The sequence below is a fragment of the Podarcis tiliguerta genome (assembly GCF_965153285.1).
Source record: "Podarcis tiliguerta genome assembly, chromosome: 5".
Classification (NCBI taxonomy): Eukaryota; Metazoa; Chordata; class Lepidosauria; order Squamata; family Lacertidae; genus Podarcis; species Podarcis tiliguerta.
In genome coordinates, this window is record NC_139538.1 from 86551747 (window position 1) to 86573746 (window position 22000).

Consider the following 22000-nt stretch of genomic DNA (forward strand, 5'->3'; position numbering starts at 1 on the left):
GTAACCTGAAGTGCCTGTAACCCGAGGTACCACTGTATGTTGTTCATACATGTTTTGAGAATGGTGTGTCCAGTATAATGCGTTCCTCTTTCCGTGTGCCCCCAACATCTGTTCCAAAGCGTCCACCAACCCTCTGGAGCAGATTTTGCAGGTACGTGAGGAAGTCCTGTTACACAAGAGGAGGTCTGTTGTGGATACAACCCAAAGCACAGTACAGTGGTACCTCTGGTTACGTACTTAATTCGTTCCGGAGGTCCGTTCTTAACCTGAAACTGTTCTTAACCTGAGGTACCACTTTAGCTAATGGAACCTGCCGCCGCTGCGCGATTTCTGTTCTCATCCTGAAGCAAAGTTCTTAATCCGAGGTACTATTTCTGGATTAGCAGAGTCTGTAACCTGAAGCATATGTAACCCGAGGTACCACTGTATACTCTTCTGCAGAATTATGCAGCATATAGAATTATGCTGTGCGGCTGGATGCGAACCTACAATAGCATGACAGCATGTTGGAGGGCCACAATGACAAGATGCTTGTAACTGACAGCCTCCCCTTCAGATCTCCGTAGTTTCAAATGCTGCCAATACTTCTTTTTTGTGAGGTTCCCATTATTATGTGCAGTTGCCAAACATCCTGCTACAGCTTCCTCCTTCGACTCCTCAGCATTCCCACTTCCTCCTCAAAGAAGCCGTTTCTTCAGAGACCTCACACCAAAGAGCAGTGAGGAATCAAGAATGAGCCATCCGTATGGAAAGAGTCAGGCCACAGGCCTACCCAGATCGTTGCAGGTAGATCTCACCTTAGGCTGGGGTTATGTTCCTGACTATTGCTTTGGCCACCTCATGAGAAGAGAAGACTCACTGGAAAAGACCCTGATGTTGGGAAAGATGGAGGGCACAAGGAGAAGGGGACGACAGAGGACGAGATGGTTGGACAGTGTTCTCGAAGCTACAAACATGAATCTGACCAAACTGCGGGTGGCAGTGGAGGACAGGAGTGCCTGGCGTGCTCTGGTCCATGGGGTCATGAAGAGTCGGACACGACTGAACGACTAAACAACATTGCGTGCATAAGCAAAATTATGTAAAGCCCAAATGACCCCTGGAACAGCCCGGTATGACAATCTCTACATGTCCAAAATGGGAGAGTAGTAGTAGTAGTAGTAATAATAATAATAATAATAATAATAATAATAATACTAATAATAATAAATAATATTTTATTTATACCCAGCCCTCCCCAGGCTCAGGGTGTCTAACACCAATAAAATCACAGTAAAAACATAATAGGGGGGGAAAAACAATTTAAAATACAAGTTAAAATGCAATTTAAAATGCAGCCTCATTTTAAAAGTAGCCAATAACTTAAGACCATAAGGGGGTTGGATAACTCCAAAGAAAATATGGGCACCCTACCATACCCTCTGACATTTCTCTGATGAAAATAGGGACATTCTGGGATCAAATCAGAAACCTAAATCTCCAAATCAGGGATATCCCTGGGAAACAGGGACACTGGAAGAGTCTCTTGTTGTGAACTAAGCAAGAAATTCTAGCATCATCAATTTTATGGGACCTCAACTTGCAGCCTCGCCAATGGAAAATGTATCTTCATTGGCTCCTATTTAGTTGATTTATCAGTTATTTTTAACTTACTGCTTTCGTATGGGCACATCCAGAAAAGTTTCTTACCCCTGAAATATGTAGCTTTACCACAGAACTGGGGATGGCCAGAACTTGGTCCTGTTCATAATTTTGTGCGTTGCCATGGGAACTGCATCCCATGCTAGTTGGGCGTTTGTGTGCGTGAAACAACCACATGGAAAGTCATGTGGGTCTTTCCTACACACATGTTGCCTTTCTGGGAAGAATGACAACAATCCAGTGAGAAATAATCACATGATCTGCCTCACCTGATTTGTCGTGTCAACCACACAATGGATCCAGTAGGGTGGACTTTTGTATGTTATGCAACATACAAAACCTATTTACAAGTCTTCCATGAGAGAAATACTCCCCACCCACCTGATTTTTTTTTTTAATAAAGTTTTTAACTTTATTTAAAAAAGAAAAAAAAAACCACAAGTACCAAATTACACACAAAAATAACCATAGACACATAATTTTCTTAGCAAACAATAAAACATCTATTGGTCTTAACACTAAAGACCCAACCTCCCATCTATTCCATATTTCAAATTCATATTACTTATTGCCAGTACACACTTTTATCATAAATAAACTTTTTCTTAATATATCTAATTTCTTATATCTACCTTGCAACTATTACTGAAGTTCCTCGAATGCTGCAACAGAATTTAAACTACTATATTTATTTTTCAGATATTCTTTGAAAACCTCCCATTTTGAAACAAATTCCTGTTTTGATTTATTCTTTATTTTTTCTGATAAACCATCTAATTCAGCATATTCTGTCAGCTTTTGGATCCAATCTTGTATAGAGGGGATTTCATTACCCTTCCATTTTGCTGTGATCAAAACTGATGTTTTTATCTGTTCCTATTTTATCTGTAAGCCAGCCATCTTGAATCCTTGTAATTGAAAAGGGCAGGCCATAAATAAATATAAAATATAACATAAAAATAATAATGAGAATAACCTTATAACCCACACTCAGGATGCGTTCGATGGGAAAAGGTCTGTAAGAGGGCTTTGTGCCCCTGGATGGGCCATCATTTTCTGCTAGGGCAGACCTCTACCGTGACCAAAGTGTTTGTTTTATGAAAAGGATATGAGGAATGAGGCTGTCGGAAAAGAGTTGGCATTCATGGCTGCAAGCGATGTTTTCTTTCTGCTGCAGAATGTGCTGGAGCCCAGTGGGGCTGCAAGCCAGGCAGAATCTGAACAAGAACACAAAATTTGGGCATGTTTGCGGCAGTGGTGTTTTTCTAGAAAAAAGAGGTGCTGGAATTCACCACGAATGTTTCCTTTGTTCTCTTACGATGGCAATGGAGCACCCCTGAGAGATGCTGGAACCAAGTTCCTGTGAGTTCCAGCTGAAGAAAGAAAAAGCCCTGGGTTTCAGTGATATCATTCCTCCCAACCAACCTCCTGAGCGATGTGAATTTGGGAATAAGTTCTAGCATAGTGAAAGGTAAAGGCACCCCTGACCATTAGGTCCAGTCGCGGACGACTCTGGGGTTGCGGCGCTCATCTCGCTTTACTGGCCGAGGGAGCCAGTGTACAGCTTCCGGGTCATGTGGCCAGCAGGACTAAGCCGCTTCTGGCGAACCAGAGCAGCGCACGGAAACGTCGTTAACCTTCCCACTGGAGTGGTACCTATTTATCTACTTGCACTTTGACATGCTTTTGAACTGTTAGGTTGGCAGGACCTGGGACCGAGTAACGGGAGCTCACCCCGTCGCGGGGATTTGAACCACCGACCTTCTGATTGACAAGCCCTAGGCTCTGCGGTTTAACCCACAGCGCCACCCGCGTCCCTTCTAGCATAGTAGCATGTGTTTCCCCCTGCAGGTTTACACATTAAAAATATGAGGTTTGTATTTATCTCTGGTGTGGTCATTAGGCAATTGGGTGACACTCTTGACAGTTATGAAAATGCCAGTTTAGACCTGCCCAGTTCAAGCAAACAGCAATTAACTTTAATAATATTTAAAAACGGCAATCTTAATTTTTGTTGTAGGACAATCTGCGAAGAAGCAGCTGGCTGAGAGTGAAGTAAGATTCCTGTGGCACTGGAGGGCAGTATGTGTGTTCCGTACTACTCCTTTAGTAGCTGCTTTGTAGACTGATGTTCACACAGTGAAAAACCGTTTACGAACAGTTTCATTACTAGTATTCAGTATCTAGGGCTCGACCTTTGTGAAGCACAGTCCTGTCATCATTTGTCATGCAGTATCTTTGAAACAGATGCCCATTCTGGTTGGCATTTTGCCACCATCCATGCGTTTCCAAAAATTAGGGACTGCTTGCTTTTAAAAAATGATTTGTTAAATGACAAGTGCAAACTCTCAGGCATTTGTAGACGGAGCAGGATGAACGGTTTTTCCTCTCCCTGTGACATATCACTTGTGTTGGCCACAGGAATGTTTAGGAGAGTTGAGAGCTTGGTTTCCCGGCTGCCATTTTTTGAAACTGCCTGAACATCGTGAAGAAAGGTTGATGTAGCTTGGGAATGTGTGGCATTTTGCTTTGACTGGACAGCAGTGGAGCTGTTTCAAGATCCAGGCAAGGGTCTTTCTGTAATGTATAAGAATTCTAAGGTCTCAATATAAAATATAAAATATACAGTGGTACCTCGGGTTACATACGCTTCAGGTTACATACGCTTCAGGTTACAGACTCCGCTAACCCAGAAATAGTACCTTGGGTTAAGAACTTTGCTTCAGGATAAGAACATGCTTTTTACTTTTGCTGCTCAACAAGTTCAGAGATTGGGCATTATCTTTGTTTCTCATTCCCTTTTGACTCATATTTCTGCTCTTCTGTCAATTCTCTTTCTGTAACATGGGGGGGGGGAATGTCCCTTTAAATCTGCTGGCTCTGTTAAATCTCTTATTCAGACCTGCGTTCTGTTCTGCATTGACAACTGCAACATTTTATTCAGTAGTCTTCCTGTTTCTCAGCATCTTATATCTGTTTTCAGTTCTGCTTTCTTCATGTTTTATATGTTTTCCTTCCCTGGTTTCCTCTACTATTTTGCAGTAGGTTGCAACAACTTTTAATGAACAGTTGTCTACTCATCTGTTTATCCCACTATAAGAAATTATATTGTCAGTACAACCTTTTTCTTGTGCATTTTCTTCTTAATTTCCTATTTGACTTATTTCCTGTTCCTGCACTGATGTACAGCTTTTACTTTTTGCTTCTCTCCTGATGCTAGTTCAGTGTCTCCCCGCCTTTCTTTCTGTCTCAGGTGGTTAGTCTCTGTGTGTGTTTTTAATTGTGAACCTGTGAGGTGTTTTTGATTTTGTTCTGCCACCTAGTGCATTTTATGGCCCCCTGTAAGGGTTGGGCGTTTGCCATTTCAGCTACAAATCTACCAACTTCTGAAATTAGTTTGTGTGTGTCCAGTATGTTTTGTCCAGGTTATATTTGATCCTAAGAGATGTGATTGTGGATTACAGATGCTTGAGGAATTTGATCTGTGTGATTTTGGATGTGAATGGACCTGATCCACATCTCACGGACTAATGTGTTGATTGTTACTTAATTATCCATAGGTTTTTGTAGTTTCCAAACTGTCGACTTCTCTGCTCATATTTTGAGGGAATAGAAAAATAGATATTTTGAGAGAAAAACACATTTATAAATACATTCAGTGGTGCCCTGCAAGACGAATGCCTCGCAAGACGGAAAACCCGCTAGACGAAGGAGGTGCTTCGCAGGACGAATTTCTCTATGGGCTTGCTTCGCAAGATGAAAATGTCTTGCGATTCTTGAGGGTTTTTTTCGCTCCCCACCCCCTTTTTCTAAGGCGTTAAGCTGCTAATAGCCTTTTAGCAGCTAATCTGCTAATCCCTTAAGCCTTTAATAGCCGCTAATAGCCGCTAAACCGCTAATAGCGCTAATCCGCTAATAGGGTTGCTTCGCAAGACGAAAAAACCGCTAGACGAAGAGACTCATGGAACGGATTCTTTTTGTCTTGCGAGGCACCACTGTATTTAGATACTTATTTAAATGTGGTGTGCATGTATGTGGATCAAAACATTGCAGATTAATGCGGAAATGGAGCAAAATGAATTTATGGGTGAACACATTGTCACAGAATGGAAGCGGACCGATTCCACCGTTTAGATTGTGGAAGGATCTGTTAACTTAGGTCCTGCCAGTTTCTCATTTTCCTGCCAACTTAAATTGGGTTCTTCACATTTCTACAGCATTTTGTAAACTCTCTTTAAAAAGCAATCCTCGTGGAAATTCTTTGATATTTTTGTGCAACTTTCTGCCAATAAGCACATTTTTCTAGGCAATTTTCTCAAGCAGTTTCTGCTGATATAACACATGTTTGCATGTTGTTTTCACTGGTATATTCATTTTTGTGCACATTTTAATCTATTATATGCATTTTTCCAAACGTTGGTTTGTTGGCGAACTGCATTGCAAAATTCGGATTAAGTGCAAATTTGGAATTGACCTGCACTTCAATTCCATGCATGTTTGTGTATCTCTGATTGCACTATCAAATACTGAGCTGTCCAGCAAACTGAAAACTATAGTAGCTAAATGGATCTTACATATGTCTTAGTACCAGGGAATATGAAGCAGTGTATTATGGTCATGTTCCTGCTCTGCTTGTGAACTTCTAGACTGGCTATAGAAAAATGCTGGAGTAGGTGGACTCCTATTTGACCCAGCAAGGATATCCTTATGTTCTAAACTGTTGTCTTTTATTACATACTGATGTCTATCTGCCCATGCCTCTAGAGTTACGTTAACTCTCTCCATGTCTTTTCTGTTCAGGTTAGATGCTGAGGACGGGGCAATTGTGTGTCCTGGGGCTCTTTGTGTCATGGTGAAACTGATTTGCAAGCTCTACAATGAGGCCTACCCAGAAGTAAGTCCTGCCTTCATAGTCGTTTGTTGGCTCATTGGTTCCTTAGATTACAAGGCCCCATAAGATCAAAAACAAATGTTGCATTGCTTTCAGATGAAAGGATTCCTTCCAGCCTCTTTCGAGTGGGGCCTAAAAGCCCCACTTTGGGAAAACAAATGGAATTACTGCAGCCTTTCTTTGCCCTAGTACTCAGCTCTGAAAGATGGGGAGGCATCCACTGAAGGCCAGCTTCCAGAAAGGGTAAAGGTAAAGGGACCCCTGACCATTAGGTCCAGTAGTGACCGACTCTGGGGTTGCGGTGCTCATCTCGCTTTATTGGCCGAGGGAGCCGGCGTACAGCTCCCGGGTCATATGGCCAGCATGACTAAGCCACTTCTGGCGAACCAGAGCAGCGCACAGAAACGCCGTTTACCTTCCCGCCGGAGTGGTACCTATTTATCTACTTGCACTTTGACATGCTTTCGAACTGCTAGGTTGGCAGGAGCAGGGACCGAGCAACGGGAGCTCACCCCGTCGCGGGGATTCGAACCGCCGACCTTCTGATCGGCAAGTCCTAGGCTCTGTGGTTTAACCCACAGTGCCACCCGCATCCCAGAAAGGGTAAAGGGAACCTTTAATTTAGAAAGGTTTACCCATCAAATGATCTCTTTACCCATCAAATGATCCATCTGCTGACAAGGGAGGGGGCAATTTGTATTTCTATCAGGGTGTTGCCCAGCCCAGTACTGTCTCTACTTTATTTCTCCCTCTTTATGCCAAATCTCCTTATGTCCCCCTGAATCTGTGCAGAATTTTAGGGCATTTGGGAAGTGTGAAATTTTAGGGCATTATGGGTAACGGAGTACTTACTAACCTATTATTCTCTCCGTATCTGAGATCTGATGATTTCATCCCAGAATTCACACAGATCAAATTCCTTAAGCATTCCAAACTGAAAGCACAAGTTCAAAAGCAAACATTATTAATTTAGAATATTTATATCATGCTTAATAATCACCAAATGCTTTGAAATGTATGAATCTGAATGCAATTGGAATACAAAACGGGAATAAACGCGAGCAATACATTCATAGGATCTGCAACGTAGAGAAGCACAGGTACGGTTGCCAACGCTATAAAGTTGTGAATTGCACTGGAAAGGAGGAGACGAAAACTACTTAAAAGTATATGGCATGTTGCTGAATGACACCGTTGCCCTTAGACTTCACCCTCATGCAAAGTTGTGAGCTCGTCTGCTGATTTCTAATTGCACCTCCTGTATCCCTGACGAATTGTGGGAGTGATTTGTAGGAAAATCAATCTATAAGCTGGGGAAACAGAGACTAGTTTCCTGCCACCATTAATTTTTTTTCACTAAAACCCCCTTTTTACTGGAATGAGCATCCCTGAAAACAGCACATTTTATTCAAAACAAGGCAATCTTGTTATTGGCAGGACTGCTGTCATAATGAGAACAATCAATTCCTTGTACTCCATTATGGCCATATTGAATTTATTTGGGAGATTACTTGTTTACTTAGCCAAGATCAACATAGGTTTTCTTTTCTTTTCTTGACCTTGCTTTTTTCCACTGAAATAATTATTAGGAAGTGCAATATTTAAAGCACAAAAAGCATTAGACGCTACTTTAAAATATCTAGATTAAGATGCTCTCTCAGTTCTTGGAGAATTGGAGAACACGGTCCCTTAAGAGTTCTTGTGAAAAAACTCTTAGAGATGGAGAAGAGCCCATTGGGCTTTGAGCAATTTCAGTGTGTTTCTTTAGGACTGGACTGAACTAGTCATTAACCCATCCAAACCCAACTCATCGACCATGTACTTGTGGCCTAGTGCCACCCTAGCTGTACAGACCCAATCAGAAGAATTGTCAGGCTGGCAATAAGAAGCCATACATCGTTGACTTCTGCTGCAGCATGGTACCATTGGCTCTACTCAGGACTGGGAAGAGGCCAAAGATAGAGCAATAATAGCTCATTATGGTCATACTATGGTTTTCCCAGTAGTGATAAATGGAAGTGAGAGCTGGACCATAAAGAAGGCTGATCGCTGAAGAATTGATGCTTTTGAATTATGGTGCTGGAGGAGACTCTTGAGAGTCCCATGGACTGCAAGAAGATCAAACCTCTCCATTCTGAAGGAAATCAGCCCTGAGTGCTCACTGGAAGGACAGATCCTGAAGCTGAGGCTCCAATACTTTGGCCACCTCATGAGAAGAGAAGACTCCCTGGAAAGGACCCTGATGTTGGGAAAGATGGAGGGCACAAGGAGAAGGGGACGACAGAGGACGAGATGGTTGGATAGTGTTCTCAAAGCTACCAGCATGAGTTTGACCAAGCTGCGGGAGGCAGTGGAAGATGTGCCTGGCGTGCTCTGGTCCATGGGGTCACGAAGAGTCGGACATGACTAAACGACTAAACAACAAAGCTCATTATTATATTATTAAAAATCCCACCATGCCCCGACCATTTTCTTTTCTTTTTTAGATTTTTGGCAATATTTACAAAATCCCAAGAGTACCAAAAGACAATTGAAACATACCCTGTTCGCCAAAAAATGCATAGCAAGGCAAATCATTTCTGCAAAGTCACACGGAATTTGTTCTTTGCACAGTTAATACAAGGAGACTTACCATAAATTTTGCCACTTTACTCTCAAGTTTATGTAGCTATAATATGTATTCAGCTAGCTATAACAGGGAATTCTGATTAATTGACCACAATACCGTACAGTTTGATAGCTCTCTTTCTTCATGTTTTGTGACCCAGCTAGATTTGGGCTGTAACTTGAGATAAGTAGATGTGCATAGCCTATAAAGATGTTTAAAAAGAAAAAAAGGTAAGGACCCCTGGATGGTTAAGTCCAGTCAAATTCGACTGTGGGGTGCAACGCTCATCTCCGCTTTCAGGCTGAGGAAGCCAGCGTTTGTCCACAGACAGCTTTTCCGGGACATGTGGCCAACATAACTAAACCACTTCTGGCACAACAGAACACTGTGATGAGTGCCAGAGTGCATGGAAACGCCATTTACTTTCCCGCCACAGCAGTACCTATTTATCTACTTGCACTAGCATGCTTTCGAACTGCTAGGTTGGAAGGAGCCGGGATAGAACAACGGGAGCTCACCGCTTCGCAGGGATTCGAACTGCTTACCTTCCGATCAACAAGCCCCAGAGGTTTAGTGGTTTAGACCAAAGTGCCAACTGCCACCCGTGTCCCTGCATTGACTATAGCTAGGGTAGGAAAACTGAGACTAGAGGGCCAATTATGGCCATTCAGGTTTCTCTCTGTGGCCCCCAGGACTCTTTCCAGGCCACAATCCCTTTCCATGCATTGTCCTTATAGTCCTCATGGTTCTCTGCTGCAGCTAGAACAAATTTGAGGCAAAACTTCTGAAAATTCTCTTCTGCGAATTCTGATGGTGAAAACAAGTGTTAAAATTAACCAAATATTCAGTATGCGGCATCAGACATTTGAGTTCAGTTCCCAGTAGGACTATAATATGAGAGCTGGCATGGAATAGCAGCTAGCTTTTGATGAAACCTGACTTATGGCAGTGAACATTTGATACTATCTGACAGCAGGCAGGGAACTATAATTGGTATTTGACAGCTGCCTTGAAATAGAATCTAATAACTTTATATGAACCCCATTCATTAATCCTGTCCATCACTACAAGCAAATTTCAAATTTTTATTCCGAAGCTGGATGCTGAATTCTGGGGTGAGGTTTCTACATTAAAGTTTGGCTCTCAGATTTGGAGAATCCAACAAATGCTGCCCTTTTTTATGATTCTGATTCATCTCTAGTTTATGTATATCCCATGAGAGTGCAGGCTTCCTTTGGAGAAATTAGCAAGCCCCTCATCTTCTTTTTTTAAATTTTTATTGAGTGTTTATTTAGTTACTATATAATAGAATATAAAATATAGAATATACAAAATATAGAATATCGAATATAACATTTGTAGATTCCCGTTTTCAGCAGTACATTCCATTTCGTATCTATTTCATACGAAATCCTTATTTCTATTACTGTGACTTCCCTCCACCACAGCTCAACATCTTTTGATATATTTTTAAACTTACCATTGTGTTATATATATTAGTTACCTTAACCCCAAGAACAATCTTACGAATTTTTTTTTCTTAGCTTTACCAATGCCTATCGATAAATTTATTTTGGAATGAAGTTTCATCATATATTCTTCCAAACAGACCCATTCCTTCTTGAGTTTCTGATTCGATGGAAGTCTAATGGCTGCTGTCATTTTGGCCAGCTCTGTAAATTCACACAATTTGTTTAACCAATCCTCTATTGAGGGGACAATGTCCCCTTTCCAGTTTTTAGCTATTAGTAACCTGGCAGCAGGGGACGCTGGTGGCGCTGTGGGTTAAACCACAGAGCCTAGGACTTGCCGATCAGAAGGTCAGCGGTTCGAATCCTTGCAATGGGGTGAGCTCCCATTGCTCGGTCCCTGCTCCTGCCAACCTAGCAGTTCGAAAGCACATCAAGTGCAAGTAGATAAATAGGTACCACTCCGGCGGGAAGGTAAACGGCGTTTCCGTGCACTGCTCTGGTTCGCCAGAAGCAGCTTAGTCATGCTGGCCACATGACCCGGAAGCTGTACGTCGGCTCCCTTGGCCAATAAAGCGAGATGAGCGCCGCAACCCCAGAGTCGGTCACGACTGGACTTAATGGTCAGGGGTCCCTTTACCTTTAACCTGGCAGCAGCCGTGGCAAGCCACTCATATTCTTTCTTTCTGTTCCCTCCCCTTGGTCGTTTCAGCTATCATGGGAAATCCAGTACGCTGTAGCCAATCACATCCAGTCCTTGATGAAGATGGAGAAGAATCGCCAGGTGGCATGTGGAGCTGGCCTGCTGAACGCTCTTGTTACCTCCTGCTTAGAGGTGCTGCACAATGACAACAACCCCTTGCATCTGCCTCTAATCAGACTCTTTGAGAAACTTGCGTCCCAGTCAATTGAGCCCAATGTCTTAAGGTACTTCCTTTCAGGGATTTTGGTTCTGGAACATTAGGGACATGTGGTCATCTCCTCTTGAGGCAAAGGGGGACTGAACCCTCTTTGTAGCTAAGATGCTTAGGAGATGCTTTGTCTGCATCAGGGGTCAGCAAACATTTTCAGCAGGGGGTCAGTCCACTGTCCCTCAGACCTTGTGCAGGGCTGGACTATATTTTGGAAAAAACCATGAATGAATTCCTATGCCCCACAAATAACCCAGAGATGCATTTTAAATAAAAGGACACATTCTACTCATGTAAAAACACGCTGATTCCTGGGCCGGTTTGAGAAGGCGATTGGGCCAGATCTGGCCCCCGGGCCTTAGTTTGCCTACCCATGGTCTGCATGTTAAGAAAAATCTGTTGTTGGCAGCACAGAAGTTGACAACCGCGTTCAGAATGGTGTCCCTTCCCGAAGATGGCATTTCTCAATTTGTGCTAATGCAAGTTATTTGGCATACTTTCATGCTGTATTTGATTAATCTGCATTTATGAAACAAATCAATATTTGCACTTTAAAGTACAAAAACCAACAGAACAAAAACTAAAGAATCCTGTTATAATAATCTGAAACATGCTTAATTTTTCCAGCACTGTTGGCTTCGGCTACCAGTTTAGGATCAGTCCCAATAGATAAGCATACTTATTATAGATATAAAATGAAGCTTCCAAGTATATACACAGCTAAAATGTGTGTGTGTGTGTGTGTGTGTGTGTGTATATATATATATATATATATATATATATATATATATATATATATTTGCTTTCGTAGATTTTCACGGGTACAGGAATGCAGGTTTTGGTGTCCTCGGGTGTCTTCCCGTGTAAAAGTTGGGGTGTCTAGGCGACGTTTCGACGAGGTCTCACTCGTCATCTTCAGGCTGGTGCTTTCGGCTTCTTGTTACTGGAACAGACACAATTTCCTCTCACGAGAGCGTCCCTTTCAAAAGCAGCCGATACTTCTACTTCTATATATGGCGAGGCGGGTACTTTTTCAAAGCTCTGTTCCAGTAACAAGAAGCCGAAAGCACCAGCCTGAAGATGACGAGTGAGACCTCGTCGAAACGTCGCCTAGACACCCCAACTTTTACACGGGAAGACACCCGAGGACACCAAAACCTGCATATATATATATATATATATTACTGGTGCATGCCTTACTTAGTAGCATGCTTAGATTTCAGATAAGGATTAGCCGAACTGAATGCATTTCTCACTAAAATTGACAGGCTGAAGACTAAGCTATACAATATTTAAATTAATTTATTTAGTGAAATAGGGACGTGGGTGGTGCTGTGGGCTAAACCACAGAGCCTAGGGCTTGCCGATCAGAAGGTCAGCGTTTGAATCGCCGCGACGGGGTGAGCTCCCGTTGTTCAGTCCCTGCTCCTGCCAACCTAGCAGTTCCAAAGCACGTCAAAGTGCAAGTAGATAAATAGGTAACGCACTGGCGGGAAGGTAAACGGCGTTTCCGTGCGCTGCTCTGGTTTGCCAGAAGCGGCTTTGTCATGCTGGCCACATGACCCGGAAGCTGTACGCCGGCTCCCTCGGCCAATAAAGCGAGATGAGCGCCACAACCCCAGAGTTGGTCATGACTGGACCCAATGGTCAGGGGTCCCTTTACCTTTACCTTTATTTAGTGAAATGGAAGCATGGCGTACAAGTGAATTGGCATGTTTTGAAAACTGTTTTTTGCCCTCTGACCATCTGTCACTGAGGAAGAGCAGCAACTATCATCCCCACCTGACTGCCCCTCCTTTCTTCCAGTAAGGACTGGGCTCCCTCCGGAAGAGTGGAAGCAGGCAGATGTTGGCAGCTGCAATTTTTTTACTGGGTTAGGCTGCCTCACACAAAGGTTCCTGTCGCTTTTGCTTGGCCATGTGAGCAAAATCTTACTTTCTTTGACTTGTCTTTTTCAGACAGTTCCTTTGCCTCAGGACAACATGGCTGCCTGTAGCACCAGGGCCCGGTGTAAGTCCATCCTCAACTTCTCTCTGTGACAGGAGTGGCTCATGTCATGCATCTTGGAATGAAGGTGAGGCCTGGCCAAGGAGCAGAAGTTCTGCAAAGCTTCTGACTGGCATTCTTGGGTGGGAGCTATCTGGCTTCCTGAAAGTTCTTTGGCAGTAATTGTGGTTTTTCCATGGATGACGGCAACAGTTCATAGGCGTAGCTGCCCTGAAGAAAGGGTAGGCTTTGTCAGGAGCTCAGCCTACTCTCGAGTAGGACCCTGGCAGAGACACATGCCTGACTGGCATGTTCCCTCCCTCCTGGTCAATCATTCGGGAGCTTCAAAAGCTTTCTTCTGCCCAAACATCACAGCAACTGATGCCAACTGACATCTGTACACTTAGGGATCCACAGAGTCTTCGCAGCTTGCGTAATAGACCTCAGCAACTCAATATTTTGGCTAATCTACTTTATTTACATATAAACACACACAGAGCACTGCAACATGGCTCCCTCTCTCTCTAGCATCAGACAGCAAAGAGAAAGCACAAAGGAAAATAGTCCCACTACACGGAACACAGTAACACAAACATCCTGTCTCCGTCACTTCCCACTCTATGGAGTCAAAACATATACCGTCAAGTGATAGACAACAATCCCATGACTGCAATCACGGAGCAGGAATTCTAACAGGCTTCACGTTGCTGGAATAGATTTGCTTCTGATCTGATCCTTCAGGGCTTTTCTTACTTTCTTATGCCCTGCCTAATGTAACAGAGCCTATATCATACCCTCCAACATTTCTCCGATGAAAATAGGAACGTGCCGTTTTCAAAACTGCAATAGCAATTAGCCATACCTGTATTAGATACGTTACTGTCTTTTATTTTCAAGCAAACTAGATTGAAAATCAACTGTTTTGTCATAGGGAGCGGGTGACACTGTGGTCTAAACCACCAAGCCTCTTGGGTTTGCTGATGAGCTCCCGTTGCTCTGTCCCAGCTCCTGCCAACCTCGCAGTTTGAAAGCATGCCAGTGCAAGTAGATAAATAGGTACTGCTGTGGCGGGAAAGTAAATGGCGTTTCCGTGCACTCTGGCACTCGTCACAGTGTTCTGTTGCACCAGAAGTGCTTTAGTCATGCTGGCCACATGACTCGGAAAGCTGTCTGTGGACAAACGCTGGCTCCCTCGGCCTGAAAGCGAGATGAGTGCCTCAACCCCTTTTTACCTTCTAGGAGAACAAGGGAGAAGTTCATGGCACCTCTTTTTCTAGAAAAATAGCGCTGGTTGTACAGATCAGCGCTCAGATCACAGTCCTAACTCCCAGTTGTGGAATGCTTTGCTGTGTTTCTATAGCTACACTTCTTCTTCCTCCACTTGCACCTCTCAGAAGTTCTCCCTTGAAGGCAGAACCCGAGATCCATAACAGATTGCCTGACACTATGCGTTTGCCGTTACAGGTTCCGTAGTCACTACAGCAAAAAGTTCCGCAGATCTTCATCGGGCTTCCCTGGGCTCAGACGCATCCTGGGTATCCAACAGCTCTGCCGTAGCTCTCCAGGCAGCCATGAGCCTGGTCTCAATGACGACGCCACGCAGCCTGGATTCCCATCATGCCTGCCTGGCACCTTCATTTGTGGAATTTGACATGTCCCTGGAAGGATACGGGTACCGCATTTGCTTGTGCTTCTCTAGCTTGGCACTAACACCCTCAGCCTTTGGCCCCGTATATTTTGCGTTCCATTTGCAAGAATGGCACACAGTTTCATTGTGGTGTCACATTTCACATTGGACACGTAATCTGGTGAACTGGGTTCGATTCCCTGCTCTTCCACATGCAGCTGCTGGGTGACCTTGGGCTAGTCACACTTCTCTGAAGTCTCTCAGCCTCACTCACCTCACAGAGTGTTTCTTGTGGGGGAGGAAGGGAAAGGAGAATGTCAGCCGCTTTGAGACTCCTTAGGGTAGTGATAAAACGGGATATCAAATCCAAACACTTCTTTTCTTCTTCTTTCGTATTCCTGTCACTTTGCCAGCTTGCAGACAAATTGCCTATTTATGAGAACAAAACAGGTCACGGGTCAAAGGCATGGCAATTCCATGGCTAAGGGTTTCTCGATTCTACCCTGTGATGATTTCTAGCAGGGGCCAGCAACCTTTTTCAGCCATGGACCGGTCCACTGTCCCTCAGATCTTATGGGGGGCCGGACTATATTTTGGAGGAAAAAAATGAATGAATTCCTATGGCCTACAAATAACCCAGAGATGCATTTTAAATAAAAGGACACATTCTACTCATGTAAAAACACGCTGATTCCCGGACCATCTGTGGGCTGGATTTAGAAGGCGATTGGGCTGCATCTGGCCCCCGGGCCTTAGGTTGCCTACCCCTGATTTATAGCTTTGAATCTTGTGTTGGGAGATGGCCGTGAGAGTGCCCCTGCCATTGAGATGAATGGGGAAACCCTTTCACACCCAGGGTCTGCATATGTACTTGAGAACCCATCCAGTGCGTGTGCCCCCTGAACCAAGATCAGAATCTTTGATCCCAACTTCTGTTGAAGTAGGATTAGGCGGCCTTTTGAGTTTGCCTGGAAATCTTCATCCAGAAGAGCAGAAAGGAGGCTAATTTGTAGACACATGATGGTGGTGGTGATACCACTATTGGTGATGCATAGTCTCCTTGGTTGCCTATGCTTTGAGGTCCTCCCAAAGATTTTCAGTAAGCAGGTAGCCCAGGAGGTAAGCATGAAAACCTCGTCCCCATGTTTTCCTCACCTTTTCCCCATTCTAGAGAGCAGTTACTTTTCACGAATGGTCAAATCCATCAGAAAATATCGTTACTGGGCAGTAAGAGATGGAGCCTATTCCGCCTTGGCCCTGTATCTGTGGAACTCCTTCCCGTTGGATATAGGTTTAAATTCCATCTTCATTAACATTACACAAGCCTCAAAATATTTTTGTTTCAGTCTGCTTTTAATAGAGGTGCTGTGCTGGATATTTAAACCATTACTGTTTCTTTTCATTTTCATTTGTTTTATTTTAACTGCTGTGCCGGCTGTTAAGTGCTTTTGTATTTATAAGGAGATTGTTTCAATGCGTTGTATAGTTTAAACGTTAACTTGAGTGGCCTTGGGAGGGCTTTGCACTGAAAGGTGGCATATAAAATATTGAAAGTAAAATAAATGAATGAGTGAGTAATAATAAGGTTTAGGTAGGGGAGAGTATAGAGCAGGCCCAAAGCTGACTGCGAGAGATATATTCAAGTAGTCTTTTGATTGCTATCGATATATTGAGATACCAATATTGTCTTGTCTTTCTGTGCTTTTGTAGCTGTCTGTTTCTTCCAGCATTGTCTACTGTTCTGGGCCCCAACGCTGAATCCTCCATCTTGGGAGGAACTGGAAAAGGTAAATATTTCCAGGTGAACATAAAGACTGGTGCAAATTGTGAGAATGACTTAAAACTACCCAAAACTACCCTTCAACCATTTGAATGTGAGGAGGGAGCTGACTGGGGAGGAGCAGAAAGCAAAGGAAGAGCAGAACCTTATTTTCCCTGGCCAGCTATCGGCCAGCACAGGGAAGCAGGTGGCGCTGTGGTCTAAACCACTGAGCCTCTTGGGCTTGCTGATCAGAAGGTCGGCGGTTTGAATCCCCACAATGAGATGAGCTCCCATTGCTCTGCCCCAGCTCCTGCCAACCTAGAGGTTCGAAAGGACACCAGTGCAAGTAGATAGATAGGTACTGCTATGGTGGGGAGGTAAATGGCATTTCCGTGCACTCTGGCTTACATCACAGTGTCCTGTTGCGCCAGAGACTGTTCAGTCATGCTGGCCACATGACCCGGGAAGCTGTCTGTGGACAAACGCCAGCTCCCTCAGCCTGAAAGCGAGATGTGCGCCGCAACCCCTATAGTCGCCTTTGACTGGACTTAACCGCCCAGGGGTCCTTTATCTTTACCTTTTTATCACCTGGATAGGTAAATGTTAAGGTACCCCTGACTGTTAGGTCCAGTCGCAGACGACTCTGGGGTTGTGGCGCTCATCTCGCTCTACAGGCCGAGGGAGCCGGTGTTTGTCCGCAGACAGCTTCCGGGTCATGTGGCCATTATGACTAAGCCGCTTCTGGCAAACCAGAGCAGCGCACGGAAATGCCGTTTACCTTCCCGCCGGAGCGGTACCTATTTATCTACTTGCACTTTGATGTGCTTTTGAACTGCTAGGTTGGCAGGAGCAGGGACCGAGCAATGGGAGCTCACCCCGTCGTGGGGATTCGAACCACCGACCTTCTGATCAGCAAGCCCTAACCTCTGTGGTTTAGACCACAGCGCCACCCACGTCCCTTTATAGTCCCCTTCAATTGGAAGCATAAAGGAGCTGCCTTGTTCAATGCCAGACCATTCAGTTCAATATTGTTGACACTGACTAGAAATGGCTCTCCAGGGTTGCAGGCAGGCCTGCTTCCCAGACATACCTGAACATGCCAGGGTTTGAAGCTGGCACCTGGTGCTCTGCCACTGAGTTTGACCCATCCCCTACACTTTACAGGTGTTGAAGCATAAGGGCCCTACTTACCAACTTGCATTCTGACCATACATTAATTCAAATAATTCAGGGGAGGTCAGTTAGACGTTGAAGTCATCCCACGGAGACAGCGATGGGAAGGCATGCTTCACAGGGTGATATTTTAGGGAGCACTCCTCCCCCAGCTAAGATAATAAACCTGTTCAGTGCCCTCCATTCAGGTTCTCCACTTCTTCTGTGTGGAAAGTGCTTGTCAGGAGCTCAGCCTACACTTGAGTAGGACCTTGGGAAAGACACATGCCCGACTGGCATGTTCTCTCCCTCCTGGTCGTTCGTTCGGGAGCTTCAAAAGCTTTCTTCAGCCTGAACATCACAGCGACCAATGCCAACCGACACCGGCGTTCTCAAAGTAAAGGAAGGATTGAACTCTGATTAAAAAGAATACACATAGAGGCTTGAACCAGCAAGACTCTGGGAAGGGTGCGTATAATAATCTCTCCCTCCACCCCTGGCCCAGGTCATTTTATTCACAAAAGAACTTTTTACAGAGTGTTCGAAAGAACCAATCAGATTTCTTCTGAGCATTTCAACAAACCCCACGTGGGGATAAAGTTAAACTACCAAAACTAGTTATTATTATTATTTTAAAATAATGTTTATTGCTTTTTGGACAATTTAAACACTACAAAACCAAATAAAAACAGAAAAAAACAATACAATACCATATAAAAACACTACATAACACTAAACACATTAAACTAACAAAACCAAACAAAAACAATTTAAAACACTCAAACAATTTCAATATCTTATTCACTTATTTCACCGACCTCCTCACACCTCTCTTGTTGTATTCCACTTCTGTCAAATGTTTCAGCAATTCCTTTCCATCTTCCTCTGTTATCTGTCCTATAATTATCCTAACACATTCTAACCTTATTTTACCTTTAAAATTCCATTAATCTATTTATACTTAAATCCTTATAACATTTCTACTAAAGCCATATAGTTACATTCCAACAATCTTTTAACATTCATTAATTTTGCAGTATTTGTGTAAATAATCTTTGAACTTTTTCCAGTCTTCTTCCACCAACTCCTCTCCCTGGTCTTGGATTCTGCCAGTCATTTCCGCCAGTTCCATGTAGTCCATCATAAACTACCAAAACTAATTAAGCACACGTATTTCTGGGGTAAACAAAACAGAACTACAAAGGAGTGCATCTGGCAACCCCGAGAGGTGATAATCTGTTTCCTGGCCCTAAGATTAACATCCTAAGATTAACATATCAGAAAACCTACATCAAAGAAGCTTGCCCAGTGTCTTTGATGACCCAGGATGCCTGCCTGACGAAGCAACTGGTCAAGAAAGAGAAACGGAACAGGGATGCAGAGGTGTAGATTGATCAAAAATCATATCAAAATAGTTTAAACCCAGTCAACACAATGCTTTCATTGCTGACACAGATGGCTTACTGTATATTTGTTATGATTCCTCATAGCAATCGCACCTGATCACTACACTTAGGGATCCGCAGAGTTTGTGCATCATGCATGACAGACCTCAGCAACTCAGCATTTTGGCTAATCTGCTTCATTTACATATAAACACACTCGGAGCACTGCAACATGGCTCCCTCTCTCTCTCTAGCATCAGACAGCAAAGAGAGAAAGAATAAAGGACAATAGTCCCACTTCATGGAACACAGTAGCATAAACATCCTGTCTCTGTCGCTTCCCACTTTGTGGAGTCAAAACATATACCGTCATGTCATAGACAACAATCCCATGACTGCAATCACGGAGCAGGAATTCTAACAGTGCTCCCCTGACATTAAAGCTCCTGGAGGCAGACATATTTCCTTGTGCCTCGGGATAACTTTGCACTACCTGCAACCAGGACAGTCCAAGCGCATCGCTACTTGACTTGCAACCTTCCTTTCTGGTTCTCTAGGCCCCAGGCCGTTCCCCCCATTGGATGGCCTGACTTTCTCCTCCTGGTTCCTGGTCAGCAAGATGGGCTCTGTTCACAGCGGCCATCCTCTCCGGTTCCTCACGCTGGTGCGTCACATGGCAAGGACAGAAGAAGAATTCGTCTGCTTTGCTGTGAGCTTTTCGCCCATGGATGGTTGCCTGACCATCTCCACTGAGGAAGTGGCATTCCAGGCCCTAGGTAAGGCCTGTGTAGGGTCAGGGCCCATGAGTGGCCTTGGTGAAAATGCAAAAGAAAAAAGCTTGCTAAGATATATAAGACTGAATCAGATAAGTGCTGGAGATGCAAAGAGGTTGAGGGAACATTCTTTCCTAGGTGGTGGACCTGTAAAAGGGTAAAAGAGTATTGGGAAATAATCCACAATGAATTGAAGAAAATGTTTAAAAGTACTTTTCAAAAAACAACAACACCCAGAGTCCTTTTTCTTGGGGATAATTCAGATGGAAATTCCCAGGTGTCAAAAACGGTTATTTATGTATGCTACTACTGCGGCCCGTGTTTCGTTAGCCCCAAAATGGAAAATGAGCGAGGTCCCGAATTGTATGTTTCCGAGCACAATTCAAAGTGTTGGTGCTGACCTTTAAAGCCCTAAACGGCCTCGGTCCAGTATATCTGAAGGAGCGTCTCCGTCCCCATCGTTCTACCTGGACACTGAGGTCCAGTGCTGAGGGCCTTCTGGCGGTTCCCTCACTGCGAGAAGCCAAGTTACAGGGAACCAGTCAGAGAGCCTTCTCGGTGGTGGCGCCCTACCACCAGATGTCAAAGAGAACAACAACTACCAAACTTTTAGAAGACATCTGAAGGCAGCCCTGTTTAGGCAAGCTTTTAATGTTTGATGTATCACAGTATTTTAATACTTTTTTGGAAGCCGCCCAGAGTGGCTGGGGAAGCCCAGCCAGATGGGTGGGGTATAAATAATAAATTATTATTATTTTATTATTATAAAGAAGAATGGTAACATAAGCTGAAAGAATATGCGCAGCTTGCAGACTTAACATATAGAATAAGAGGACAAGAAGAACATACGTTTAAAGAAGTTTAGAAAATGCTTATTGAATATACTGGGGGGGGGGAGATTGTGTACACTTGGAAATATGGGCAGCATTAAGAGAAATTCAACAGTGTAAATAAGTTTTGATGGATGTAATAATGGAATACCGAATGGTTTAGTTTATGTATCATATGCAAGGACTTATGTTGTGCAAAATGAATCATGGAAAGAGAAGAAGGGAAGTCATTTTAAGGTTGTTTAAATGAATATTCTAAATTGTAAGAGAGCATATAACTGAAGGCAAAGCCAGCATGAGGTGCCTCTTTTTGCAAGGAGAATCTCCCAATTTCCAGATGCATTACTGACCAGAGAGTAGGGTCTCTTTGTGGCTCCCAACTTTCAAGTCCAGGGCCAAAGCCAACATTTTCTTCTTTTCTTCTTTTCAAAAACTGCCTTTAGCCCCCCCCCCCTTTCCCCTGCATTACACCATTAAGCAAGAAAGAACGTGGTCCACCCATCTACAGAATGGTTCGCAACATTGTTTGGGAAAAAAACATTAAGGAATCTGCTTGGCTCCGCTCCTAATTAGTGCTACTTTGAAATTCCCTTCTAATCTACTTCTTTGTACATCTGTTAATTTCTGCTGCTTCTTGTTCCCAATTGTGGAATCCACCCCCCAAAAACCTTCCTTCTTGAGGTTCTTTCCTGCAGAAATCTTGGAATTATAATGTCCTGAAACAGGGGTGGTTCTCCACCTGGCACTATAGGGGACATACAGTTTGCTGGCCTTGCCTTCTGTGGGAATAAGAGTCAAACTTTTGTTTGTCCCCTTGCTTGCTGACGTCATGGTAAATCCAATTTCTGCATAAAGCTGAGCTAATGTACAGATTCTGTACTTAACAGTCACGGTTTCCTTCTGAGGGTCTTGCCACATACTTTCACACAATAAATAAGCAACGGGTACTTATTTGTCCAGGGGGG

The 22000-nt window shown here is 43.8% G+C and overlaps 1 protein-coding gene across 1 annotated transcript in view; it reads left to right on the plus strand.

Annotated features, from left to right (window-relative positions):
• WDFY4 (WDFY family member 4) overlaps nt 1–22000 on the plus strand; it is a 185690-nt gene that overhangs the window by 35912 nt on the left and 127778 nt on the right. Inside the window, exons 13-18 of the mRNA XM_083440157.1 lie at nt 6442–6535; nt 11322–11536; nt 13479–13594; nt 14971–15178; nt 16844–16920; nt 19990–20208. Coding sequence (XP_083296283.1) covers nt 6442–6535; nt 11322–11536; nt 13479–13594; nt 14971–15178; nt 16844–16920; nt 19990–20208 — 929 coding nt within the window. The remainder of the gene's footprint in view (nt 1–6441; nt 6536–11321; nt 11537–13478; nt 13595–14970; nt 15179–16843; nt 16921–19989; nt 20209–22000) is intronic.